Below are 27,801 nucleotides of genomic sequence, written 5' to 3'. Positions count from 1 at the left end.
GCCCCGTCCTCACAGCTGAGCCCAGAACAGGATCCTGCCCCGTCCTCACAGCTGAGCCCAGAACAGGATCCTGCCCCGTCCTCACAGCTGAGCCCTTTGTTGTAGCCACTGTATCAATCTATCTTGTTGGGGAGTTCTTTCTCTTTCTTGCTGACCCTCCACTTTACCAAGCATGCTGTCGTCCTTCGCCAGGGACTGGTCCCTCCTGCTAACATGTCCAAAATAAGTGAAGCAAGATCTCCCCACCCTTCCTTCTAAAGAGCATTCTGGCTGTACTTCTTCCAAGACAGATCCGTGCATTCTTCTGGCAGGGCATGGTCTATTCAATATTCTTCACCAACACCATAATTCAAAGACATCAATTCTTCTTCGGTCTTCCTTATTCATTGTCCAGCTTTTGCATGCATATGAGGTGATTCTAAATGGAGAAGCTGAATATCATCAGTCAGAACAAGGCTAGCGGCTGACTGCGGAACACACCATCAATTGCTCATATGCAAGTTCAAGTTGAAGCCGAAGAAAATTAAAACAAGTCCATGAGAGAGCCAAAGTACAACCTTGGCTATATCCCACCTGAATTTTAAAACCATCTCCAGAATAGATTTGACGCACTGAACACAAATGACTGAAGACCAGACGAGTCCTGGAATGACAACAAGGACGTCATACAGAAAGAAAGCAAAAGCTCATTAAAAAGACAGGAAAGAAAGAAAAGACCAAAATGGATGGGCAAAGGGACTGAACTTGCTCTTGAGTGTAGATAATGCAGAAAAGTAGAAATGATGAAACAATAGTGCTGGACAGAAGGTTTCAAGGGACAGCTTGAAAAGACAAAAGTAAAGTAGTACCATGAAATGTGCAGAAGGAAGAGGAACCCCAAAACCCAGAGAGGAGACATGGAGTTGTCAGACTTCTTATTGTAGATTTGTGTTTACTTTCTGAAGTTTAAAGCAAGGGGATCTGTTACCTATTGAAAAAGCAAACAAACAAAAACCAACATAGGCCAGGGCCCCAGGAAAGCAGGTGAGAAGGAGGGGAGGTAGGGAAAAGCCTGCTGACGTGAACTGAATTGTGGTCCCAAAAGAAACATGTGGAAGCCCTGATCCTAGTGCCTGTGAACTTGACCTTGTGTGGACCGGGCCTTTGAAGATGTTCTCAGTTAGGTTAACATGAGGGCACACTGGGTCCGAGCGGTACCCTGGAAGAGAAGAGACACACCGAGGACAGACGCCTGGGATACCCGACTTACACTCCAGCTATAAGCCAAGGAACGCCAGGGGCCTCTGAGGCTGACAGAGGGCGGCCCTGCCCATGCCTTGGGACCAGACTCCCAGTCCTGAGCACTGAAACAATATATTCATGCTGTGTGAAGCCCCACTAGGTGGATTTCTCTTAGAGTCATCCTAGGGAACTGGCATGCCTGCCCAGGATGGCTGACACATCCTTGCCGATCATGAGCTTCAGTTTCAGGGCCACACTGAGCAGTAGGGACAGGCCTCTGTGCTAAGTCTACACTCATTCTGATTTGTGTCACCGGACATTTTCTTGGTTCTATTTTGTTTTCCAAAGTTCTCTCTCCCCTCTCCCGTTTCCCCTCTCCATTTCTCTGTCACATACAGACACTCAATCCTTTATCTTCTCACCACCAAACCAGTGCCAACTAGGACTCACAGCAATGCTAGCGGACAGGGTTCCTGAAGCTGTCATCTGTGACAAACCAACAATCACATCTTTCTCCTGCAAAGCGGCTGGTGGGCTCGAGCTGCCAACTCTTTGGTTAGCAGCTGAGCACTTTAACTAATGCGCCACCAGCTCTCCTGCTTGTCCTTCGACACCCACTGCCACCCTAGAGCACAGAGCTAGGACATCCCCCATCGGGTTTCCAAGGCTGCAAATCTTTACAGAAGCAGAGTGCCACAGCTTTCTCCCTAGGAGCAGTGGGTGGGTTTGAAAAACTCTGAATGAACAGCTGGATGCTTTAGCCACTGTGCCACCAGGCTCCGCTCCCTTGATGGTGATTGTTGTTGTTGTTGTTATGTGCCATGGAGTCGATTCCGACTCATAGTGACCCTGCACAGGTTTTCTGAGGTTGTAAATGTTTACGGGAGCAGAAAAACTCATCTTTCTCCCACGGAACAGCTGGTAGATTCGAACTGTTGACCTTGTGGTTCACAGTGGTTCGTAACCACTACGTTACCAGAGTTTACACAGTTTCTAAAGCGCATTTGTAAAAGTGTCTCTGCACAAGGCAGGCCAGGAAGCAATCCTCTGGGGCTCGTGAAGAGGCACTCGGTCCGGGTTCATGTCCGAGCCTCTCTCTGCCTCATCTGAAGAATGGGAGCAGAAGGCCCCCTGAACCCTGAGAATGGAGGTGGGGCTGATAGCAGTGACTGATTCATGGCCAGCCCTTATCTCCATGGTTACACTGTTATACTCAACAACAGCTACCAGTTAGGTTTTACAAGTTTGCGTGTGACCTACCAACTTAAACCCACAGTCCTGACTCACAGAGACCCTAGCCGACAAGATAGGGGTTCTGAGACAACCAATAAATCTTTACAGCAGCAGACTGCCTCCTTTTCCTCCCATGGAGCAGCTGGTTGGTTCAAACTGCCGGGCTTTCGGTGAGTAGTTGAACACTTAGCCCACTGCATCACCACCAGCGTAGGACATTTCTCGCATCTTTTTAAGTGAATCTGCTGGTTCTAAGTCATCCAGGGGAAGGAGAGACAGGGCCACACCTGGTCAAGAGCTGACAACTGTTGAGGCCCAGAGAGAGTCCACGGGGGTTCCTGATGCTATTTTCTCCTCTCCTTCCAAAACTAAAAACAGAAAAGAAAAAACAAGTTCTCAACTTCCAACAACATTACCCCAACACGTCACTATTTATAAACTGGCTTTCTGGAAAGCAGAACTTGCTGTCACACCAGCAAACGTGTGGTCACAGTGTTGTGCCTCTTTGATCACCCAGTAAAGGCCGTCTTCACTCAGAAGGGGGTCCCCCAGCACCCAGAGACCCCCGCACCACCATCACCACGGCGGCCAGGAAGGAGACTGCATTGGTGGTGGAGAATGTCTCCAGAGGGTGGGCCGGAGGGCCATACGTGGTCACACTGTGGAATGTGGAAGGGTCTTCAGACACTTTCTCAAGTTTTAAGGAAAGTGGCTGACAGGGTAGATTCATAATGAGAGTTGGTGGGCAGAAGCCAAGGGGACTGATCCAGGAGAGGAAACTTTCCAGGGTTTGGGTGCCAGAGGAAAGATGTGGGTGTGGATGGGGGAAGGGGTTATGCAGAAGAGGGTTCGACCCCGAAACAGGCTCATGGAAAGGAGGCTCCTAAGAGCTCAGGAGAAAGTGGGGTCGTAGATGAGAGGGAAGAAACCCAGGGGTGCTTGTATCAATGTGGGGTGGGGGTGGGCTGAGACCAGGAGGCATGGACAGCACTGGACCTGGACTGGACCCTAAGACCCCTGAGCCTCCAGTCTGCATCTGTCACATGGCAAGGACCCTTGGGACCAACAACAGGAGAAGACGTGCTGTCAGCCTGCCTGAGGGAGCTTTGTCAGCATGGTCTGCCCCCGAAGGACATCTGGGTGAATCTCCCTTAGGCTCCAGAGTGCCAACAGCTCGAGTCTCCAGAGGCAGGCAGAGGGGCACCACTTTAAAGACTTGGCCGTGGAAGGAGTCTCCTCCTGCGGCCCCTTCTCAGAAGCCCTGAGCCCCAGCGCTCTCCACCAGAGTTTTCATGTGGGTGCTTCTTGCCCCTTTATACCAAGTGCTCTGAGACTGCAGCGCTCACACCCCAACAGCGAGAAGCCCCCTCCAGGGGTCAGCAAGCCTGCCCAGCCACCTGCTCCCCACTCTGCCTGCAGGTGGTAGACAGCTTTCAGAAACAGGCAGGCACACCAGGAGCCGACAGGGTGGAGTGGACTGTCCATGACAGACCACTGTGTGGGAAAAGGGACCCAGAAGCCTCAGTCAGCCAATCAGGCAGAGTGGCCTCATGCAAGTCACCAAACGCTGCAGGCCTCAGCTTCTGGGTCAATGAAATGGGGATGTATACACATGCCCCTCAGATGGGTATATGGAATACAACATGCCTTCATTGGTGTCACTGCAGCAGATGACAGGTGGTTCGGGGAGCCAGGACACACAGCCCAGGGCCTGGCCCCGTATCCTTTCCTGCAGTGGGACTGTGTGTCACGGTCCCTCTCTGACTACCAGAGCTGCCCGGTGTAGAGAAACAGCCCAGTAGCCCAGTAGCCCAGTACTCATGACAACTGAGAGGGAACAAAGCCAGGCTTCCCCAGACCTCAAGTACCTTGCGGGGGGAGGGGGACCTCAACACTCCACAAGCAAGACTACTGCAGCCCCCTCAAGGAGGGAGATGAAGGTGAGCAGGAGCCTGCATTGCACCCCGTTGTAGCCCAAGGAGCTGGGAACACAGCCACCTGGAGTGGGCTCGAAGGCCCAGGCTTCCACACCCCCTAGAGGGGATAGGGGCTGGAATGCGGAGAAACAGACAAGTCCTGCCTAGAAACAGGCTTTGGGGGTGTGGGGGCTGTTGAGCCGGCAGGTCTGGTCTGCAGGACGACTGATTCACAAAGCAGGTCCCTGGGGCCACTTGCTTAACGCACCAGGGACACGTCTTCTTAGGAAAAGACGACAGACTGAAATAGGAGCCCGGAAAATAATTAATCTGTGAGCGGATTTTACTTAAGTGTTGATTCATGGCTGTGCTCTAAGCCAACCGCCCGTCAGAACTATAAATTAACGCGATAAAACGTGGCTGGCCCTCCATATTTCAGGCTGTGTATTGACGTGTTAGAATCCTCGGATTTTTAAGTGTATTGATTGAGGACGCTGGGATAAATGGCTTTGGCGCCCAGTTCCCATTAGCGGAGATGGGCACAGAGTGACTCATCCCTGCACCGAGGACGCCCGCACTGCCTTCTCCTGGCAGGAGGTACTAATTAGATTGAAATGAAAAAGCCCAATCACCAGGGGCGGAAAAAGCAGATCAACTAAAAAGGACCAAATCAAAGTGGCCAGAAACAGAGCTGCCCGTGTCCCCTAAACTTGGTGAAAGAGAGTGGGGGGACACTTGGGGAGCCCCATGTCCTGAGGCAGGCAATCGGGTGGGGACTCTCCCACAGTCCCTGGTGGGTTTTGCTCCCCAAGGAAGGAGGGTGTCAGTGTATAGTTCAGCTTTGTCCAGTCCTATACAGATGGCAGAAACACAAAAGACCACCGAGACAGGCCCACCCTTAAGGATTCCCCACACCAGTCAGGGCCTCAGACACAGAAACCAACCCCAACCTCAGGAGAAGCCTCGCCTGTAGGCCTGTACACAGTCAGTGCCCAGTCAGTAACTGCTGAATGGATGATAGAGCCAGAAGTAGGGGAAGCAGGTGGCACATGCCATTCCCAGCGGGGCAGCATGAGATAGCCTGAATCACCCCACCCTCACCATGACCCGGGCAGGGGCTGCGGCGGGGAGAAAAGAGGCAAAGTCCTGCAGGATGGAAGCTGCCTGAACCCTCTGCAACTCCTGACACCACAGAGCAGAGGACAACCAGAGATAGGGCACACAGCCCACCCACCTCCTCCAGGAGACCATCCCAACCCTGTCCTCTCCAACTATCCCCAACTTTAACCCTTTCTTGCTGCAGCTGCTGTAGACCAGCTCCAAACGCAAAACAAGTCCACGTTCCACCTGCTTCCAAGCCAGCTGTGGTCCCCTACTGCCACCTGCTGAAGCAGTCCTCACTCAGCACCCAGGAGCCCCCATAGGTGCCTCGGAAGTTCTGACCACGCACACACACACACACACACACACACACACTCATATACACATTCTCACTCAAACCCACACTCAATCATATACTCATACTCCCACACACCCACATACACACACAACACACTCACACACACAACATACTCAGACACCCGCATACACACACAACACACACTCACATAACCCACACAATACACACTCACACACACCTTGTACACCCATACAAACTCACTCATGTGCATAATTATTAATATACACTCAGTCTCACACAAACACACTCCCACTCCCACACACGTGCTTGTACACCCACACAAACTCGCTCACACATATACAGTCTCACAAAGCTACTCACACACACAAACACACACCCTCCTCCACACACATAGAAGCACACACACATTGTCACACATCCTCTTGCACCCCCACAAACATACACACTCATGCACACATTTGATTTTACTCATAAACACACAAACACTTCCATGCCCACAATCACTCTCACAACTGCACACATACATGCACACTGAGACATATACATGCATACACTCATATATATATATATATATATATATATATATATATATATATGCTTATGTATATCCACAACCTTAAAACACACTCACACATACATACTCATTCATACACATGCACACTCAGACATTTCTACACCCTCACACATACACACACACATGTGCACACTGTCTTAGGCTGCTGGGCTCTCTAGAGAAACAAAACCAGTGAAAGTTACATATGTGTTTGTGTATATATATATATATATATATAGTTGTTGTTAGCTGCCATCGAGTCGGCACCGACTCATAGCTACCATAAGCACAGCAGAAAAGTTTACATCACGGAAATGGCTGGCAATTTTAGAAGAGTCAGAGGAACCAAGATCGGCAGGCAGGCAGGTCTGGCAGACAGGCAGGTCAGGCAGGCAGACAAACTCAAGTCCAAAGAACCAGAGGTTGGAGGACAAGCCAGATGCAAGATCCTGAGCCAGCAGAAAGCAAGCAACCTTAGCTGGAGTGTCCACTATATTGGAAGCAGGCCACACCCACAAGGAAACGTTCTTTCAATGGATTGGCTGCTCATAGCCAATCATCATAGAGTTAACTACACCTGATCATGACCAATCATCATAGCGTTAACTGCATTGTATTAGATCTCATCATGGAGGTAACCACATCTCAACCGCCAAATCACTAGGAATCCTGGCCCAGTCAAGCTGACACAAAACCTAAAGTATCACACACATACACTCACAGAGACACACACATGTTCACATACTCACACTGAGACACACTCATACACACATGCTCACACTCACACTGGCATTTGTTGGTTTCACGTCTGGCGAATGAGAAGACAGGTGAATCCACTGATGTCATCGGGTGAATCTACGCTTGGCAAGCCCACAACATGGCACACATGTGAAGATGTCCTAGGGCAGGGTGTGAGAGCAGCATTGAGTCTTCTTCCCCCCATGGTGCATGCGCCTTCTGTGAGGGACCAGGGGCAACATGCCCGCTGTGGGAACTGCAGGACACATGTCCTCACAGCTCTTTACCCACTTCCATCACCACCATGGCAACAAATGGAATATGCTCTGCATGTCTGTCTGCCCAACAGAGAGACGCTTCCCCAGGACACTGGGTCTGGCCAGTGGACACAGAAGCAGCAGAGTGGAGCAGTCAGGCAACTGGACTCTGGCTGGTTACTGGTACACACCTTGGCACAAGTATGAATGGGGGTCCTAGCGGAGCCCACCTTAGAGGGTGACAGACCTGGACAAGAGGCTGTGTATAAGCAGGCTGAGCACAAAGCAGGTGCTTGGGCATCAGATGGCACCACAGCCCCAAGCCTGGCTCTGCCATCTGTCCTGCGGATTGACAGGCACTGAGAGGGTCAGCGTGAAGACAGGCGCTGTGTCTGGAACTGGGGGTGCGGGCCCTGCACAAGTTGGAGGACAAGCCCTGCTCAGTGTATGCTGCTGTGAGGTGAGGCCTCCTGTTCTGCCAGATGGGAAGCCACACTGCCATGGGGACCACCACATCTGTATGCACACAGCACCACCAAACGCTGCCGGCACATCCCATCCCCACTCCTCATCCCCAATGGAGAAAGCATGGCGCTCATTAAGAAGAGCTGTGGGCCCTTGCTCCACAGAGGTGAGCAGGGCAGGTAAGATGTGAAGCTGGCCCCTAACCCACCACTCTTCCCCTACGACCTGCTCACAGTTCTGGGACAGAGTTGTAACAGGTGGGACCCTAGGTCCCAGCTACTTCCTCTTGGCCTCTGGGAGGGACACAGGCCAGCAGGGGGCTCAAGAAAGCCCTGGAGCTGGCATGAACCCTGCCCTGGTAATGACTCCCACAGAAAAGGAGCCAAAGAGGGGTCCTGAGGAGCAAAACACAATGTGGGGGTGGGTAGAGCCAGGGCTCAGAGTTGGGGTGCCTAGTTCTGAGCCCAAGCTCTGTCCCTACCTGTAATAGATGTCCTGGGGGAGGTGGACAGTGTACTAACAGCCCCTATTTGTAGGAGGCTTGGTCCTCTCTCCTTGCCTGCTTGCTGCACACCCCCTCGGGGTCTCTCCACACAAATCCATCTTCCCCACATGCCCGCAGTGTGGGCAGCAGAGCAGAGCCCATCTAAAGACTTCCCTCACAAGCTGGAATCGTTCCTGATAGCCTTTCAGCGGTAATGAGCTGACAGGAATTCCAAACGGATTCCAACCAAAGGACGCGCTGATAAAGTTCAATCTATTTCGCTACAAATGACATGTCAGAAATTGATCAACAGCTACCTCTTTATCCAGTCCTACAGCTTGGGACTGAGACAACCTGGGGGCTGCATCCTCACACCGGAACCTGTGACGCACGGCGGTGCCAGCAGGTAATCTGCCTGGAGACCCCTCACTGGGCAGGGCCAGCAGCCCATCTGAGGACCCTGCCCAGTTGCCCTAGCAGATTGCCTCCTTGAGAGAAGACAGAGCTAGGCTGCCAGCTCTGGAGGCAGAACTAAGCTGAAAGAATCACACCTGTTTCAAGGTCTGTCAGGTGCAGGGCAAAGTCGAAGCCGCCGCTCAGGATGCGCTGGCCACAGGGAGACCAGCGGGCAGCCCGCACCGCCTCGGTGTGCATGGTGTAGGTCTGCAGGCACTGTCCCGAGTCCACAGCATCCCACACCTACAAGACAAACACAGACAAGCCCAGTGTTACCAGTGGACCAGAAGAGCCCCCACAGAGTGCTATCATTTACAACCAGGACCATATCTGGAGGCTAACTTGTCCTTGTCTAAATGTAAAGGCATTGGCTGGCCAGTTGAGGGGTGCTTGTCCCAAACAACTTCAGAGAGTTCAGGAAAAGCAGTACTTACTAAGTCCTGCTGCTCATCGGTCACCTGTCAGGGCTCAAAGCAGGAACTTCAAACTTGCCTCCAAATACAGAGAAACTCAGAGACAGAAGATGGAGGCAGCAGCTCCAGATAGCTGACAGGGTCTAGTTAAGGCATTACTTACTGAAATGAAGCCCCCAGATGGAGCAGGGACTTTTCCAGCTCTGGTGAATGTCAGGGTCCCAGACTCTAAGTTTACCCCCAGCAGGTGTTACATAAGAATAACTTAACAAGTGGAAGTGAGCTAGCAGCAAGTAGGAGGGTAGCCATATTCAGCCCCTAGAGAACCTGTTTCCTACATTGCCTTTGCTCACCCCTGGAGGAGCCTGCTCTTCAGACCCAGGCACTGTCCTCTGAGAAGGCACTTCCGGGCTCTGTGTGGACACAGGGTCTGCTTTAGGACTGCTGTCCCAAGTTCACAGGAAACAGCTGTCCTCAATCCTGGAGTGAAGGCCCTGTCCCTTATGCCCACCTTGTTTCTCTGGGGAATGTGACTCATGGGAGGATGCTCTCAGCACGCCTAGTGACCTGTGGAGTGTGTTGTTCAGCCCCCAAAAGTAAGAACTGTCCACTCAGTAGGAAACAGGAAGGTGAAGGACCTGCAGACCCATGTGGGTGAGAGTCCAGCTCCCCTCAGACACTCTATCTGACCACACACAGCTAGGAAAAATGTCCGAACATGGACATTCAACAGCTGGTCCCAGACTGGACACTTGTGGAGCTCCACAGTGCTAGCCTCTGGCCCTCAGGGCACCACAGGAAGAAGGGGCACTTGTGTACCCTAGGCCAGCTTAGGGGATTGACCATGAGAATCAGGAAGAGTCATGTAGCCAGCAGGAACCCATTGGAGACAGGTGCCCTCCCACCTGCAGTACTGCCAACCAGACACAAGACTTAGCCCAGTGGCTTCAGCCCTGTGAGCCTCAGTCTTCCTAACTTTCAAATGGGACTACAAGCACCTGCTTCTGAAAGGTGATATGTGTGTGACTCGCCACATGATTGGGGCTGATGGATGCTGGATCATGCATGCATCCTATTCACTGTCCCTGGTCAGTCTCAGTGACCTCAGGGAAACTGAGCATTTCTTTCCCTAATGAGCGGAAACCCCCACAAAGCACACCTGTGTCCATCCAGACACACACTCCACAGCATCACCTTGCTATTAAAGACGAGCAGACTCATCCCAATCCTGCTGCTCCAACGCATGAAGTACCTGCACTCTGAAAGCAGGTTTCCTGAGAAATGCGTCAGTCACTGTGCTCAGGAATGCAAGGGGTTGAGAAGGGTCATCAAAGGACGTGAGGAGAGCTAAACCCCGTCTCCAGCTGTCTTGTCTGGTGTTAGCTGTCGCCAAGTCAAGGCCAGGTGTGCAGACTGAAACGGCTTCATAGGGAAGCAGGCCAGGCCTTGTCTTCTGTAGGTTTGCATGGCCAACCTTTAGGTTATTAGCCAAGCACCATCTGTGTGTACCAGTTAGAGACCCCTGTAGGAGTCTATGGGCACGGCTCAAACTGAAACACCAATACACAGTCGTGCTTGCTGTCCTGGTGTGGCGCTATAGGATAAAGCTCTGGACCACAAGATCGGTTTGAACCTCAGGTTGGTGATTCAAATTCACCAGTAGCTCCTTAAAAGCCCTATACAGGGTTGCTTATGAGTCAAAAAATACTCAATGGCACTTCACAACAACAACGGTAAAAATGGAACTTCTGGTGTGGTGCCGTAGAATAAGCACCAGACTGCAGAGTCAGTTTGAACCACAAGGTCAGCAGTTCAAACTCACCAGCCACTCCTTGGAAATGCTACACTGGGTCGCTATGAGTCTAAATGAACTTGATAGCACTTAACAACAACTATAAAATTGGTTGGTGTGGGACAACTTGGACATTGGCTACCCAAAATGGGGGAGGGGAGCACAAAGGCAATAAGTGACTGGCTTACAAGCTTTCAAGAGGCAACCTAGATCCAGAGGGCGTGGAGGAAGGTAGAATCTCCACTGAGTAGTATCCAACCTGTCTGGGTGGGGCTGATGAATAATTGTTATCAGGACTGCTTGTCAGGGTTGGAAATGTAAAGGTAGTCGTTTTCTACAAGGAGAGGAGTGATTAACTTTGCAGTCTAGGAGCGGAGGTCCCTGGGACCATCAAGGGAGAAGAGCAGAGAGTGGGACCCTACCCAGAGAAGCAGTGACACCAGAGATGGAGGCAGAGACGAAGACGTGGAGAGATGGAGCAGCTGGGAACTTTAGACCCAGAGAGGGAGAGGGGTTGTGTGCTGATGACCTGGGGTCGGGGGGCAGACTTGTAAGATATACCCTTTGGTTCACTGATGATGCATGGAGGGGACTGTAACCATGGCAATGAAATGACATACGACAATATGAATGTAAAACTAATGTTACCCCATGTAAACTATCACATAATTCCCAATAAAACATTAAAAAAAAAAAAAAAATGGTGTTGGGGCCACATCAGACCGCCTCCAATTCCACAAGGGGGAAGAAGAATCAAACTGAACATCAACCCAAGGCCGATACCCATGAAGTAGTCAGACATGTCTTCACCCTCCAATCTTTTTCCCGATTCTGACAGTCACCACCCTCCCGAGGCACCCCTACCTCTCTCCCAGGCTTGATAATCCACTGCAGCGGCCACACTCACAACTCTGGGGCTGGTTGGAGAAGTTAGCAGGTTACAATTCAGGATGAGGGACGCTCAGGGTACAGTTTCCCAGTGAGAGCAGTTCTCCTCCGTCTTGCCCGCAGGCACGCCTCTCTTGGTCTTCAGCCTCTCAGCCACTTGGCCCCTTGGCCTCTGCCCAGCTCGGGCAATGCTACAAAGCTCTCTTTGCACTGCTGATAACTGCCCAAAGAGTACTCTGCTCCACCAGAAGCCTCAGTCCAAAGGCACTTGGCTAGAGCAGAGTGGGTCAGCAAGATAGCACCCCCGATTAAGTGCCCTGAGGCACCCCACTCCATAAGCGAGCCGCCTGCTTAAAGGCACTCAGCTTTCTCGATCTCTGGGCCTGGAAGCCCACCACTCATGCTCTTAGTACTGCTGTCCCTGCGCCACCGACTGCCCACTTCAACACCCCTTCTCCAGTATCAAAGTCCTCTGCATGCGGGAGATCTCAGGGACCAAAGGACACACGCCACTCCTGGTTCTTCTTTGATGGCAGTGAAATCCCCAACCTGACTTCTGAGATGGCTCATTTTAAACCCAGCAGAATGGCAAAACTTACCAGTCTCCATGTTCAAGAGACATATGCCGTATTTGCACAGTCCCACCCAGTCACTGAACTGCAAGGTTGGCGGTGCAAGCTCACCAGCTGCTCCTTGGAAATCCTATACAGGGTCGCTATGGGTCAGAATCAACTCGACGGCACTTGACAACAACAACCCAGTCATTTGGTGGGAGGTACAAGCGCTATGGCTTCCAGAGTCCTAGCAAGTCAATGGGTGCACTACTGAGCACCCCCTGGCTCTCCTAACCATTATCCCTTTCACAATGAAATGACTGACTTTGTCTCCCAATCACATCTTTTACAATCAATTTTTACAATCACAGCTAACCCTGTTAGCAATCACTTACAACTGAGTCACATGATCCTATCAGCATCTCCCCTATTGCCCTCCCCCAGAGCCATCGGGAAAGCAGGAAACTATTCAGTGGGGATTCTCATTTATCCTCCTTATCTGGAGACTAAGCACACCCATGAAAGTGTGCAAGCCAGACACTTCATGCCTTTCTCGCCCCTCGTTGTAGCTATCCAATGTCTAAATTACCTGTTCCATCAACTCAGTACTCTGAGGAGATAAGCATGTTCCTGGATCTGAAAAATCTCCAATTCTGGTTAGAATTTTAAGCAACTGCAACCATAAGCAAGTCCAGAGCACCAAGCTGGGCACACAGGGCAGCTGGATCTGCTATGGGCGAGGGTCCTAGAAGAGAGAGTGACAGAGGGTGATGTGGACCAACTGGACGCAATAGAGCCAGAGTGACCGGTCCATTGTTAGGTGGCACCATCAAGACTTCGGGTGGATTGCTGGTGGGGCATAAGGGCAAGAGCAAAATCCTGGACAGCCCCCAAGTTTCTGGCCTCATCACCAAGTGGATGTAGCTGCAATGAGCTGGATTGGATCAGACTATAGAGGGGTAAGTCTGAGGGGAAGAGAACGAGGGGTTGAGTGTTGTGGAACTCTACCCGAACTATCCATTAGAGTGGGCCACTGGGATGTGAGTGTAAGGCTGAGAGAGAGGGCATCACTAGCTGGAGGGATCCCCAAGAGAGGACATGTGCACAGAACAGAGAGGAGGCCTGGACCTGAGGAGCCCGTGTTGGGTAGGGGGTGGAAGGGACACTAAGGAGAACCCAGAAAAGGAGTCCAAGAAGAAGCTGGTGGGGTGGGAGGAAGTAAGAGGGCTCTCCTGGGCAGAAAGAAAGAAACCATCCTAAGGAAAACTGGCTGATCAACTGTGAGAACTGGAAATGGTCCTAGGTTTACTCGGCATCATTGAAGAAGAGGAAGGAAGGGTGGAGAGGGGAGAAGAAAATAAAGGAAGGGAGTAGTAGGGAGGAGGGGCAAGGAGGATGAGGAAGAAGCAGGTCATGGTAAGAAAGAAAAGAGAAGAGAAAGAGGCAGAAATATGGGAAGGAAAGAAGAGAAATCCGTGGTTCCATGAACAAAAGTAGAAAAGTGGGAAGTTTTCATCCGTCATGGGAACCTGTTTAAGGAACCTCCATCTGTAAACTGCCTTACAAACAGAAACAGAACAACCAGAGGGGACTAAGCTGAGTATTGACATATGGTGAGAAATACAACCAGTGTCACTGAACACACATTGTATAGAAACTGCTCAAAGGACTCTAATTTGCTGGGTAAACATTCACCTAAAACACAATATTATTGTTATTATTTTTAATGTAAACGGCTGAGAATCCTTTTCTGAAGAGACAGCCGCTATCTCTGTCCCTGGCCAATGGACACAGCGACAGTGTCCATCAATGCGCCTGACAGCACCTCCGGGAGCCACCCAGGGAGGGCAAGAGAGAGGAGAATGTTGACTAATCGCTCTCCCTAATTGAATTGAATGTTCACTGTCAGGTGGTAGAGATTAATTCCCAAACATCGTGCCAGCCAGCAGTGTGAGTCTTTTGTAAATGACATAATTAGGGATCCCACTCTGTCTTAAGTCGTGTGTCAAATTGTCTAAGATTACTTGATGTCTTAACTGGAGACATTCTATGTGCCCCACAAAAAGTCAACAGGTTTAGGAAGAGTGTGACAAGATGTGGCACAGTCACTTGTGGGTCCCACAGAGGGTTATGCACCATCTTCCCAGACTATGGACATGACCGAGTGCTTTTACCAGAGATGAGATTCTTCCTGTGTGCCTACCTTTTGGGGTAGGCCATTAAAGAAGTACAATATCCTTGTAAAATATCCAAAGAATACAGAAGTGCCAGAAATGAAACCCCACAGAAATCAACCACAGAAGTGTTGCTTCTCTGATTGTATTTGGAAATAAAATGTGCTCAGTAAATATTGTCAAAAAACAGAACACCACAGAGGCAGGTGAATCATTTCACCCCATGTAGCTCCAGCCTGGTACCTCTTGCCTTGGGGATCAAACCTTCCACTTGGAGGCAGCCCCTCCTTCCCTCCAAGTCCACATGGATTCCCTTCTCATGCTGATACACCTAGGCAGAGATCTGTGCAGTCCAGACACTGCCCAGCACTTCACCTTCCAGAAGAAGGGGACTGCAGAACAGCTTTAGGAGTCCTGCACACCGTGTGCACACAAGGGCTAAACTACACGGAATCGACGGTCCACTCAGTGGAGAGATTTTAACAGTACTGACCCTTCTGCCCCGAAAGCAGAATCCCCTCTGCTTATTTTATCCTCTTTAGTTTTCTTTATGCCATGGTTTGTGGTTTCTAAATGTAAACATCTTGGACACATTAGCTCAATGTGGTCCCTAACTATTTCACATGTTGAAGCTATTATCAATGCATTTCTTAACTTTCATTTCAGATTATTCATTTCTAGGTTTTAGAAATACAAATAATTTTTATATGCTGACCTTGAATTCTGCAATGTTACTAAACACATTTATTAGTTCTAGAAGGTTTTTGGGGTAGAGCCTGTGGGAATTTTTAAGACTGATCATATCACTTAAGAACAGGCCGTTTTACTTCCTCCTTTCCAATCTCATGACCATTTGTTTCTTTTTCTGGCCTTCTTGTACTTCTAGAAACGCAGGGAAGATTCCATGATAGAATTTGACAAGACCAATGACTTATTCATGTGAAATAGCTTTTGTCGACAATATATACACGGTGACTATACACATGGACCTCACCAGATGGAATACACAAAAATCAAATCAATCACGTCTGTGGGGAAAAAATAATGGAGAAGCTCAAAAACACCAGTCAGAACAAAGTCAGAGGCCAGCTGTGGAACAGACTATCAATTCCTCATATAAAAGTTCAAACTGAGGCTAAAGAAAATTAAAACAAGTCCACAAGAGCCAAAGTACAAACTTGGGTATATCCCATCTGAGTTTAGAGACCATCTCAGGAACAGATTTGACATACTGAGCGTTAATGAGCCAAGTACAATGAGTCATGGGATAGTACCATATAGGAAAGAAGCGAAAGGTCATTCAAAAAGAAAGATAAAACCAAAACGGATGTCACAAGAATCTCTGAAACTTGCTCTTGAATATAAAGCGAAAGCAAAAGGAAGAAATGATGAAACAAAATAGCTTAACAGAAGATCTCAAAGGATGATTTGAGAAGACAAAGTGAAGGATTATAATGGAATATGCGAAGACCTGGAGTTAGAAAACAGAAAAGGAAGGAAGCACTCAACAGAACGGAAGAAAAACTTCCAGGAATATTGAGTGATTCGATGGATCAAGAAACTCAATAGGCAACAAGTATCAAAATAAGATGGAGGATCTCACTGAGTTACTAAAACAAGAAGAAGTGATCGACGTTCAGCCATTTCAGGACATAGCATATACTAAAGAGCTAATGGCACACTGAAGAAGTCCAAATACACTGAAGGCATTAGCAAAAACTAAGACTCCAGGAATTGGGCAGAATAGTAATGAGATGCTTCAATAAACAGATGCAATGGTAGAATCAACTACTCATCTAGGCCAAAAATTTTGGACGACAGCTAACCAGAACAGCCAACTGGAAAAGATTCACACCTGTACCTATACCAAAGAAAGGTGATCTAATGGAAAGCAGAAATTATTAAGCAATATCATTCACATCATATACAAGTAAAATTATCCATAAGAGAATTAAAAAGCAGTTGAGTTGCAGCAGTGCATTGGCAGAGAACTGCCAGAAATTCAAGCTAAATTTAGAAGAGGACACAGAACATAAAGATCAATATCTTAGACTAATATTAGTGAGCTGAAATGGACCAGTATTGGTCATTTGGAACCTGCAATCATATGGTTTACTACGCCAGGAATGACAAATTGAAGAGGCTTGGCGTCACATTCATCATGTAAAAGAAACTTTCCAGATCTATCTTGAAGTATAATGCAGTCTGTCTGTGATATACATACATCAATAAAGGAAGACCAGTTAATACCACTATTGTTCAAATTTTCACACCAACCACTAAAGCCAGTGATAATGAAACTGAAAAATTCTACCAACTTCTTCAGTCTGAAATTGATCTGCAATCAAGATGTGCTGGCAATTACTGGTGACTGGAATGCAAAGGTTGGAAACAAAGAAGAAGGATCAGCAGCTGGAAAATATGGCTTTGGTGATAGAAATGATGCTGAAGGTCACATGATAGAATTTTTTCAAGACCAATGTCTTCTTCATTATAAATAACCTTTTTAAAACAACATAAAAGATGCCTATCCAGAAGGACCCCACCAGTAGGAATACGCAGAAATAAAACTGACTATGTCTGTAGGAAGAGACGGTGGAAAAGCTCCGTATCATCAGCTAAAACAAGGCCAAGGGCAGACTATAGAACAGACCAAAGTTCAGGCTGAAGCTGAAGAAAATTAAGTAAGTCCATGAGAGCCAAAATATGACCTTGAACATATCCCACCTGAATTTCTTGATCAACTCAAGAAGAGATTTGAAGTACTAGACACTAATGACTGAAGACCAGAAGAGTTGTGGGATGACATCAAGAACATCCTACAGAAGGAACCTAAAGGTCATCAAGAAGACGAGCCAGCCCTGGTGTGATTCCATCCTGCGCAGCTGTTGGCAGTAACCGTAGCCGGCAGTCTCCATTCTTCTCTACCACCTAGGTGCAAGCCACTGCCCACGGAAGATTCAGTGGATATGGACATGGGTCTTCAGAGGCCTCCAAACTCTCTTTTCGTTTATGAACTAAAAGCCCACGAAGATGATCACTTTGATGGTGAAAACAAATGCCAGTTATCTTTAAGAATAATCAGTTTAGGGGCTGGTGCAAAGGATGAATTATACATCATTGAAACAGAGGCAAAGAATTATGAAGGTAACCCAGTTAAAGTAACAAAGGCAACTTTGAAAATGCGTGTACAGCCAACGGTCTCTAGTGACGGCTGTAAAATAACATCACCTGTGGTGTTATGGTTAAACTGTAGCGAGAGCCTGTCCGTGTTAGTGGACAGCACTTAGTAACGGTGGAGGAAGGACGCAGAGTCAGATAATGAAAAGAAGGTGCATATAAAACTCTTAAATAGATCAGGAAGGCAATCTGTCCCTGCAAGTAATAACAAGGTTCCACAGAAAAAAGTAAAACTTTTTGCAGATGAAGATGATGTTGATGATTTTGAGGATGAAACTGAGGGGAAAAAAAAAAACTCTAGGGGAGAAATCTCCAACCAAAAATGCACAATAAACCAGAATGGAAAAGACTCAAAAACATCTAAACCAAGATCAAAAGTCAAGAATCCTTCAAAACAACAGGAAAAAAAAAACCTCCTAAAACATCAAAAGGACCTAGTTCTATAGAAGACATTAAAGTCAAAATGCAAACAAGTATAGAAAAAGGTTCTCTTCCCAAAGCAGAATCCAAATTCATCAATGACGTGAAGAACTCTTTCCAGATGACTGACCAGGAGGCCACTCTAGGTCTCTGGCTGTGAAAGAAGTCTCTTCAAGAAAATAGTTAAAAAGCTGCTAAAAATTTCCATCTTTTTTCATCTCTGTAAATACCCAACCCATGGCCTTTGCAGTCCGCTCATATGCATGGAAGAGATGGACAATGAATAAGGAAGACAGGAGAAAAGTTGATGCATCTGAATTATAGTGTTGGTGAACAATGCTGACTGCACCCTGGAATGCCAGAAGAATGAACAGATCTGTTTTGGAAGCAGAATGGCCATCTTAGAAGTCAAGATGGTGAGACTTTGGCTCTTATACTTTGGACATGTTATCAAGAGGGACCAGGTAGGCCACCATGCCTTGGTAAAGTGGGGGGTCAGCCCCAAGGAAGACCCTCAATGAGATGGAGTGGCACAGTGGCTCAAAACTAACAACTGTGAGGATGGCAGAGGACCAGGCATTGTTTCATTGTGTTGCACACAGAGTCGTTATGAGTTGGAACCAATGCCATGTCACCTACAAACAACAGCAGCATAAATGAAAAACCATTCCAGTAGTAGCATTAAAAGTATCTGACAAAATCTAACAACCATTTCTGATAAAAACTCAGTAAACTAGAAATAGAGGGAATGGTCTCAAACTTGTAGGGACATCTACAAAAACTGCCTAGCATCAGACCTAATTGTGCAAAGGACTGACGGACTGCTTTCTTCCTAGCTCAGGAGCAAGACCTCACCATGTGTGTTCTACATTGTACTGGGGGTGATGTAGTTGGTACGTACCATTGACTTGGTTCTGACTCATAATGACTCCATGGACAACAGAATGAAACACTGTCTGGTCCTGAACCAGCCTCACAGTCTTTGCTATGTGTGAACTTATTGCTGCAGCCAATGTCCATGTAGTTGGAAGGGGTCTTCCTCTTTTTCACTGACCTACTTTACTATGCATGTCCTTCTCCAGAGATCGGTCTCTTCTGATAACATGTCCAAAATATGTGAGCTGAAGTTTCACCATCTTCACTTCTAAGGAGCATTGTGACCGTGCTTCTTCCAAAACAGACTTGTTCATTCTTCTGGCAGTCTAGGGTACATTTCATGTTGTTGTTAGGTGTCATCGTGTTGGTTGAATTCTTCAGTTTCATCATCACTGGCTTCCGTAGTTGGTATGTACATAAATCTGAGTTAATAGTGGTATTAACTTGTCTTTCATGTTGTTGTTGTGATGTGCCATGGAGTCAGTTCCGACTCATAGCGACCCTGTACAGGGTTTCCTAGGCTGTAAATCTTTGCGGGAGCAGAAAGCCTCATCTTTCTCCTACGGAACAGCTGGTAGTTTCAAACTGCTAACCGTGAAGTTTGCAGTCAGATTCGTAACCACTATACTACCAGAGCTCCTTTGTCTTTCATGTAGGCATATGGATCAGTTTTAAATTCAACAAATGATATACTTTGTTTCATTACAATGATTATAATCCCCTCCATGTATCATCAATTAACAGTTAGCCTATTACAGTGTTATACTTTAAGATCGGTCTTGAAATGCTCTTTCTGATGCTGAATATGACACGATTCCTTTTCAATTTGTCATTCCCAGCATAGGAAACCAAATGATTGTCAGATTCAAAACGGCCAATACCAGTCCATTTGAGCTCACTAGTGCCTAGGATATCGATCTTTATGTATTCCATTACATTTTTGACAATTTCCAGTCTTCCTAGATTCACACTTTGTATACTCCATGTTCTGATTATCAGTGGATGTTTACAGCTGTTTCTCTTCATTTTGAGTTATGCCTCATCAGCTACTGAAGGTCTTGAAAGCTTTATTCCATTTATGTCATCATCGTCAACTCTACTTTGAGGACGCAGCTCTTCCCCAATCGTATTTTAAGTGCCTTCCAACCCGAAGAGCTCATCTTTGGTATTATATGAGACAATGTTCTGGTACTAGTCATAATGTTTCAATATTCAGTATTCTGGTGCTATTTGACAGTGTACCATTGCTATTCACAAGGCTTTCAGAAGTAATCTGCCTCTCCTTCTTCCCAGTCTGTCTTACTCTGTCTAACCAACACTATAATTCAAAGGTTATCGATTTTTCTCCAGTCTTTATTATTCATTGTCTAACTTTCACATGCGTATGAGGAAATTGAAAATACTATGACTTTGATCAGGTACACTTTAGTCCTCAAGGTGATATCTAACTCTTCAACACTGACAAAAGGTCTTTTGCAATAGATTTGACTTGTTGACTCTTGCTTCGACGGATGTTGACAGTGGATCCAAGTAAAACGAGATTCAAATCTTTTCTCCGTTTATCATGATGTTGCTTATTGGTCCAGTTGTGATTAATTGATCCCGTTTTGTTTTCTCTATGTAAAGGTGTAATTCATACTCCTGAAGGCTTTAGTTTTCATCTTTGTCAGTAAATGCTTTAAGTCTTCTTCACTTTCAGTAAACATGGATGTGTTATCTGAATGTTACTATTTTTGAAAGTTGTTTTTTTTTTAAGTTTTTATTTTGAATTGAGTGAAAGTTTACAGGGCAGATCATCAGTCTTACATTCAACAAATCATATAGTTTGTTTCATTACAATGATTATAATCCTCTCCATGTATCATCAGTTAACAGTATTTCTCTCTATTCATTTTAGCTTTTCTTTTTTTTTTTTTAAACACGCAGGCATATATAATAATTTAAACCACCAAAGGGCACATTGTGCAAGTCTGCCCTCTGGACACCAGCTCTCAGTCCCTCTCTTTCCATGAGTCCCAGAGTCCTCAGCTGCTCCCTCTCTCCTTGTCCTCATCTCTGCCTCCATCTCTGGTGTCGCTGCTTCTCTAGATAGGGTCCCGCATTCTGCTCGTGCTCCTTTCCCTTGATGATCCTAGGGTCTCCTGTTTCTGGACTGTAAGACTAACTACTCCCCTATTTTTGTTACAAAACTTCTACTTTTACAATTGTGACAGTTGCAATTAGTCATGATAACAATTACTCACTATCGAATCCTAAGAATCTTATCCCCATCTCCTTTTACCAGACCCATCTAGACAACAAGAAAACTATTTAGTGGGGTCTCTCTTCCCCTATACACTCTTTTTTTTTTTTTTTTTTTAAGTTTTTATTGTGATTTGAGTGAAAGTTTGTTTACAGGGCAGATCATCAGTAACAAATCATACACTTTGTTGAAACTTTTTCTTGTGGATTGAGTGTAGGGTCACAGAGTAGATCATTGGTTTTACATCCAACAGATGATGTAGTTGGTTTCATTTCAATGATTGCAATCCCTCCATGTAACATCAATTATCCCACTTCCTCCTTGTGATTCTTGTCTCCATTCTACCTTCTTTGGCAACCCTTCAGAATCTTATCCTTAGGTAAAGACTGCCCTTTTGATCTTGAATGGCTGACCATTCCATGGTATACATACCTGACTAATGTTGTCCCCCTATATACCTCTCTACTGTTTGACTGAGGTAACATACAATCAAGTACTGAAAGAAGAATTCCAAGATGCATTGAAGGCATTGACAAAGAGCCAGGCTCTGGGAATTGATGGAAAACAAATAGAAATTCAGTGTTCTGGAATACACATTCTTTGCAATGTTATCCATAGCTTGTCATGATCCACATAGTTGAAAGCCTTTGCATAGTCAATAAAGTGCAGGTAAACATCTTTCTGATATTCTCTACATTCAGCCATGATTCATCTGGCATCAGCAATGATATCCTTTGTCCCATATCTTCAGTTCTGGCAGTTCCTTGCTAATGTACTGTTATATGTGATATTAATGATATTCTTAGATGATTTCTGGATCCTGTTGGGTCACCACTCATTTGAATGGGCATAAATATGAATCTCTTCCAAGAGAACCTATCTTCCAAACTTCTTGGCATAAATGAGTGAGTGCCTCCAGTGCTGCATCAGTTTGTTGAAAAATTTCAATTTGTATTCCATCAATTCCCAAAGCCTTCTCTTTGTATTTGCCTTCAGTGTACCTTAGACTTCTTCCTTCAGTACCATTGACTTTTGCTCATATGCAACCTCTTGAATTGGTTGGACATTGACCATTTCTGTTTGGCACAGTGACTCTGTATATTCCTTCCATCTTCTTTTGATGCTTGCTACATCAAAGTGTTGAAGAGCAGAGATGTCAGCTTGAGGACTAAAGTGCGCCTGACCCAAGCCATGGTATTTTCAATAATCTCATATGGATGTAAAAGCTGGACAGTGAATAAGGAAGATTGTAGAAGAATTGATGCCTTTGAGTTGTGGTGTTGGAGGAGAATACTGAAAGTGCCATGGACTGCCAAAAGAACCAATAGATCTGTTTTGGAAGAGGTGCAGCCAGAGTGCTCCTTGGAGGCCAGGATGGCTAAGCTTCGTCTCTCATACTTTGGACATATTTTCAGGAGGGAACAGTCACTAGAGAAGGATGTCATGCTGGGTAAGATGGAGGGTCAGAGAAAAAGAGGAAGACCCCCAACGAGATGGATCAGCCAGGTGGCATCATTGATGGCATCACGTGTGGCAGCGGTAGTGAGGTTGGCCCAGGATCAGACATTGTTTTGTTCAACTCGATGTTTTGTCCAACTCGATGGCACCTGACAACAACAACAACATCATTCAATATTTTGCTAATAGAACCCTTCAATATTGCAAGTAGAGGCCTGAATTTTTTCTTCAGTTCTTTCAGCTTGGAAAATGCTGAGTGTCTTTCCCTTTTGGTTTTCTAACTGCAGATCTTCACACATTTCATTATAATACTTTGTCTTCTCGAGCTGCCCTTTGAAATTTTCTGTTCAGTTCTTTGACATCTTCATTACTTCCATTTGCTTTAGCTTCTCATCACTCAGTAGCAAGTTTCAGAGTCTTTTCTGAAGTTCATTTTGATCTTTTCTTTTTTTCCTGTCTTTTTAATGACTTTTTGCTTTCTTCATGGATAATGTTTTTAATGCCATCCCATAATTCTCTGGTCTTCAGTCATTAGTGTCTAATGAATCAAAATCTGTTCTTGAGATGGTCTCTAAATTCAGGTGGGATATATTCAAGGTCCTATTTTAACTCTCATGGACATATTTTAATTTTCTTCAGCTTCAGCCTGAACTTGCATATGAGCAATTGATGATCTGTTCCATAATCAGCCCCTGGCCTTGTTTTGGCTGATGATAAAAAGATTCTCCACCTTCTCTTCCCATAGATGTAGTCAATTTGATTCCCCTGCATCCCATCTTGTGAGGTCCAGGTATTTGCAATAAATAAGTCATTGGTCTTACAAAATTCTATCATGCGATCTCCAGCATCATTTCTATCAACAAGGCCAAAATTTCCAACTACTGATCCTTCCTCTTTGTTTCCAATCTTTGCATTCCAATCACCAGTAATTATCAATACATCATGACTGCATTTTTTTATGGATTCCAGACTGAAGAAGTTGGTAGAATTCTTCCATTTCATCATCACTGGTTTTAGTGCTTGGTGCACAAATGTAAATAACAGTATTATAAACTGGTCTCCCTTGTATGCATATGGATATTATCCTATCACAGATAGTATTGTACTTCAATATAGATCTTGATATATTCTTTTTTTGATGAATACAACTCCATTCCTCTTGAATCTGTCATTCCCAGCATAGTAAATATGACTGTCTAATTCAAAATGGCCAACAGCGCTCAATTTCCACTCACAATGCCTAGGGTGTCGATCCTTACTCATTCCGTGACGTTTTTGACAACTTCCAATTTTCCTAGATTCATAGTTCATACATTGCATGATCTGATTAATACATGTTTGCAGCTGTTTCTTCTTAATTGTGAGTTGTACCCCCATCAGCAAATAATGGTCCTGAAAGTTGTGCTCCATTCATGTCATTATGGTCAACGTTACTTTGATGAAGCAGGTCTTCCCCAGTCGTATTTTGAGTGTGTTCCAACCTGACAAGCTCATCTTCCAGTCATGTTTTCATCTTCTGGCAGTGTATTTGACAATGTCCCATTGCTACTCATAAGGTTTTCATAACTGGCTAACCAGTCAGTAGACTGACTCTCCTTCTTCCTAGTCTGTGTTAATCTGAAAGCTCAGCTGAAACCTGTCCACCATGGCTGATGCTGCTGGGATTTAAAATATCAGTGGTACAGCTTCCAGCGTCACAGAAACATACAAACCACCACAGTAGGACCAGCTGACAGTAGAGTGGCGTGGGTTCAAACAGGATCTGTGATCAAGTCACCTCTCTCATCCCAAAGATTTGGAACGTGTGTGTTTTCTCTTTTACTCATGATGAGTCTAACTAAAGTTTTATCACTCCCATTGATCTCAAAGAAACAGCTTTTAATTTCACTGATTTTTCGCTATTGGTTTTGTTTTCCATTTCAATTATTTCTGCTTCATTATTTCCTTTTTCTTGTTTATTTGGGTTTAATTTGCTTTTCTTTTTCTGAAAGTGAAAGCTGAGATCATTGATTTGAAAACATCTTCTATACTAATCGAACCATGTAGCATTAGAAATTACCCTCTAAACACTATTGTAGCTTGTTGTTGATGTTGTGGAGTTGGCTCTGCCTCACAGCAACTACAAAAAATGACACCAACCATGCCACACACCTCCCTCCCCCCCCAAGACTCTCTACTCATGTTGGGTGTGATATTTCACTGCAGTGGCCACACACAACTCAGACACCTTACTCCAGTTATGGGGTTTATTAAGGAAGTTCACACATTACAATTCAGGCTATGCAAAGGCTTCCAACTGTGTGGACCATGAGAAGCTAAGAACACCACTGCAGAGAATGAGTATTCAGAACACTTAATTGTGCTCATAAGGAACCTGTACATAGATCAATAAGCAGTCAAACAGAACAAAGGGACACTGAATGGTTTAAAATTAGGACACGTGTGCACCTGCGTTGTATTCTTTCACCATTCTCATTCAATCTGTGCGCTGAGTAAATAATCCGAGAAGCTAGGTTACATGACGAAGAATGTGGCATTAGAGGAAGACTCATTAACAACCTGTAATATGCAAATGATATAGCTTTGCTTGCTGAAAGTGAAGAGGACTTAAAACACTTATTTATGAAGATCAAAGACCACAGTCTTCACTATGAGTTGCACCTTAATGTAAAGAAAACAAAAACTCTCACCACTGGACCAATAATAACAACAATAAATAACATGATGATAAAAAGGGAAGAAAAAAAAACCTGAAGTTGTCAAATACTTCAGTTTGCTTGGATCCACTATCAACACTCATGAAAAAGCAGTCAAGAACTCAAACAACATATTGCACTAGGCAAATCTGCTGTACAAGACCTCTAAGGTCAGCTTGAGGATTAAGGTGCACCTGATCCAAGCTAAGGTATTTTTAATAACTTCATATGCATGTAAAAGTTGGATAGTGAATAATGAAGACTGTAGAAGAATTGATGCATTTGAGTTATGGTGTTGAAGAAGAATATTACCATGGACTGCTATGTTGTTGTTGTTGTTATGTGCCGTGGAGTCGGTTCCGACTCAGAGCAACCCTGCACAGGGTTTCCGAGGCTGTAAATCTTTACGGGAGCAGAAACCTCACCTTTCTCCCATGAAACAGCTGGTAGTTTCGAACTGCTGACCCTGAGGTTAGCAGCCCAATTCGTACCACTACGCTACCAGAGCTCCTTATGGACAGCTACAAGAACAAACAAATCTGTGTTGGAAGAAGTACAGCCAAATGCTCTTTAGAAGCCAAGATGATGAGATGTCATCTCTGATAATGTGGACATATTATCAGGAGGGGCCAGTTCCTGGAGGGTCACCCAAAAAGAGGAAGACCCCCTATGAGATGGATTGGCATAGAAGCAGCAGCAATGTGCTCAAGTGTTACAATGATTATGAGGATGGAGCGGGGCCAGGCAGTGTTTTATTCTGTTGTGCATAAGGTCACTATGAGTCAGAACTGACTCAATGGCACCTAACAACAACAACAATTAGAATTCAGGGTCAGAAATGCTCGGGACACAATTGTTCCTGTCAGAACAGCCTCTCCTCAGCCATGCCCACAAGCAGGCCTCTCTCTGTCCACCCAATGTTATAAAGCTCTTTTAGGGTTGCTGATAAATGCCCACAGGACACACCACTCTTCCATAAGCTTTACCTCAGCTCTAGCACCTCACTCTGAAAACAAGCCTGCTGCCCAGAATCACTCAGCTTTACTTTTCACCATATGCGAGAAGCCCACCGCTCTGCCTCAGGGTCTGGCTCTGGGTTCTGCTGTAGCTGCTCCCCTGCCAGTCCTCTAGGGTCACAGCCCTCTGCTCCTGGGTCAGGGTGGTTCAACGTGCAGCGATCACAGGACATACTCCACTCCTGACTCTTCTCTGATGGCAGTGAGTTCTCCCTTCCTGCTTCTGAGATGGCTCATTTTACACCCATGCTAGAGTTACAAGATTTACAATGACAACTCATTCTGTTAACATCTGTGGCTGAATCATGCCATCCTATCGGTATCATCTCCCACCTTCTCTTAACCAGACCCATTAGAAAAAAATTATTTTGTGGGAGTTACAAAGACTAACGCTAGAAGAGACATTAAAGGATTCACTACTGCACAGTGACTTTATGCAGAACAGAACAAAATGTTATCTGGCCCTGTGCAATCGGCATGGACGAGCCCACTGTTGTGGCCACTGTGTTAATCCATCTCTCCGAGGATTCCCTACTTTTCACTGACCCTCTCCATTAACAAACAGGATGCCCTCTTCAAGCGATTAGTCTTCCCTGTTGATGCATCCAATGTGAGTCCATGTTTTACCATCTCACTTCCAGGGAGAATTCTGATCATATTTCTTGTAAAACTGATTTGTCCATTCTTTTAGCAGTTGATGGTATATTCAATATTCTTCTCCAACACCACAATTTGAACTCTTTGATTCTTCTTCTGTCTTCCTTAATTGCCTAGATTTCACAGGCATTAGAGGCCATTGAAAACACGATAGCTTGGGTCAAATGGACCTTAGTCTTCACACCCCATAAATGTTTATATGTTGTGTTTTCATTTGTATTCAATTTACAGTATCTCCTAATTCCCCTATCAGTTTCTTCTTTGATCCATGGGTTAGAGGTGTACTATTTAGTTTCCAAATACTTGGGAATTTTCCAAATATCTTTTGGATATTGAATGTTGAATTTAATCAAATTGTCATCAGAGAATGTATTCTGAATGACTTGAATCTTTTAAATTGTACTGAGATTTGTCCTATAATCTAGAATATGGTCTATCTTGGTAAACATTCTTTGTGCACTTGAAAAGAAAGTGATTTCTCCTGTTGTTTAGATGTTATTATTGTTGTTGTTAGGTGCCATCAAGTCGAGACCGACTCATAACGATCTTATGCATAGCAAAAAGAAGCAATGCCCAGTCCTGGGCCAACCTCACTACTGTTGACACACTTGAGTCCATCAATGCCACCACTTGGCCAATCCATCTCATTGGGGTCTTCTTCTTTTTCTCTGACCCTCCACCTTACCAAACAT

The 27,801-nt window shown here is 45.7% G+C and overlaps 1 protein-coding gene and 1 pseudogene across 1 annotated transcript in view; one reads left to right on the top strand and one right to left on the bottom strand.

Annotated features, from left to right (window-relative positions):
* WDR25 (WD repeat domain 25) overlaps window positions 1-27,801 on the bottom strand; it is a 192,295-nt gene that overhangs the window by 68,458 nt on the left and 96,036 nt on the right. The window contains exon 2 of the mRNA XM_006839527.1: window positions 8,839-8,986. Within this exon, the coding sequence (XP_006839590.1) occupies window positions 8,839-8,986 (148 nt within the window). The remainder of the gene's footprint in view (window positions 1-8,838; window positions 8,987-27,801) is intronic.
* On the top strand, window positions 13,786-18,347 carry LOC102818844 (annotated as a pseudogene).

Source organism: Chrysochloris asiatica, unplaced genomic scaffold, assembly GCF_000296735.1.
Source record: "Chrysochloris asiatica unplaced genomic scaffold, ChrAsi1.0 scaffold00025, whole genome shotgun sequence".
Lineage (NCBI taxonomy): Eukaryota > Metazoa > Chordata > Mammalia > Afrosoricida > Chrysochloridae > Chrysochloris > Chrysochloris asiatica.
Note: the sequence above shows the minus strand (reverse complement) of the source record. Positions and strands in the feature narration are given on the sequence as shown.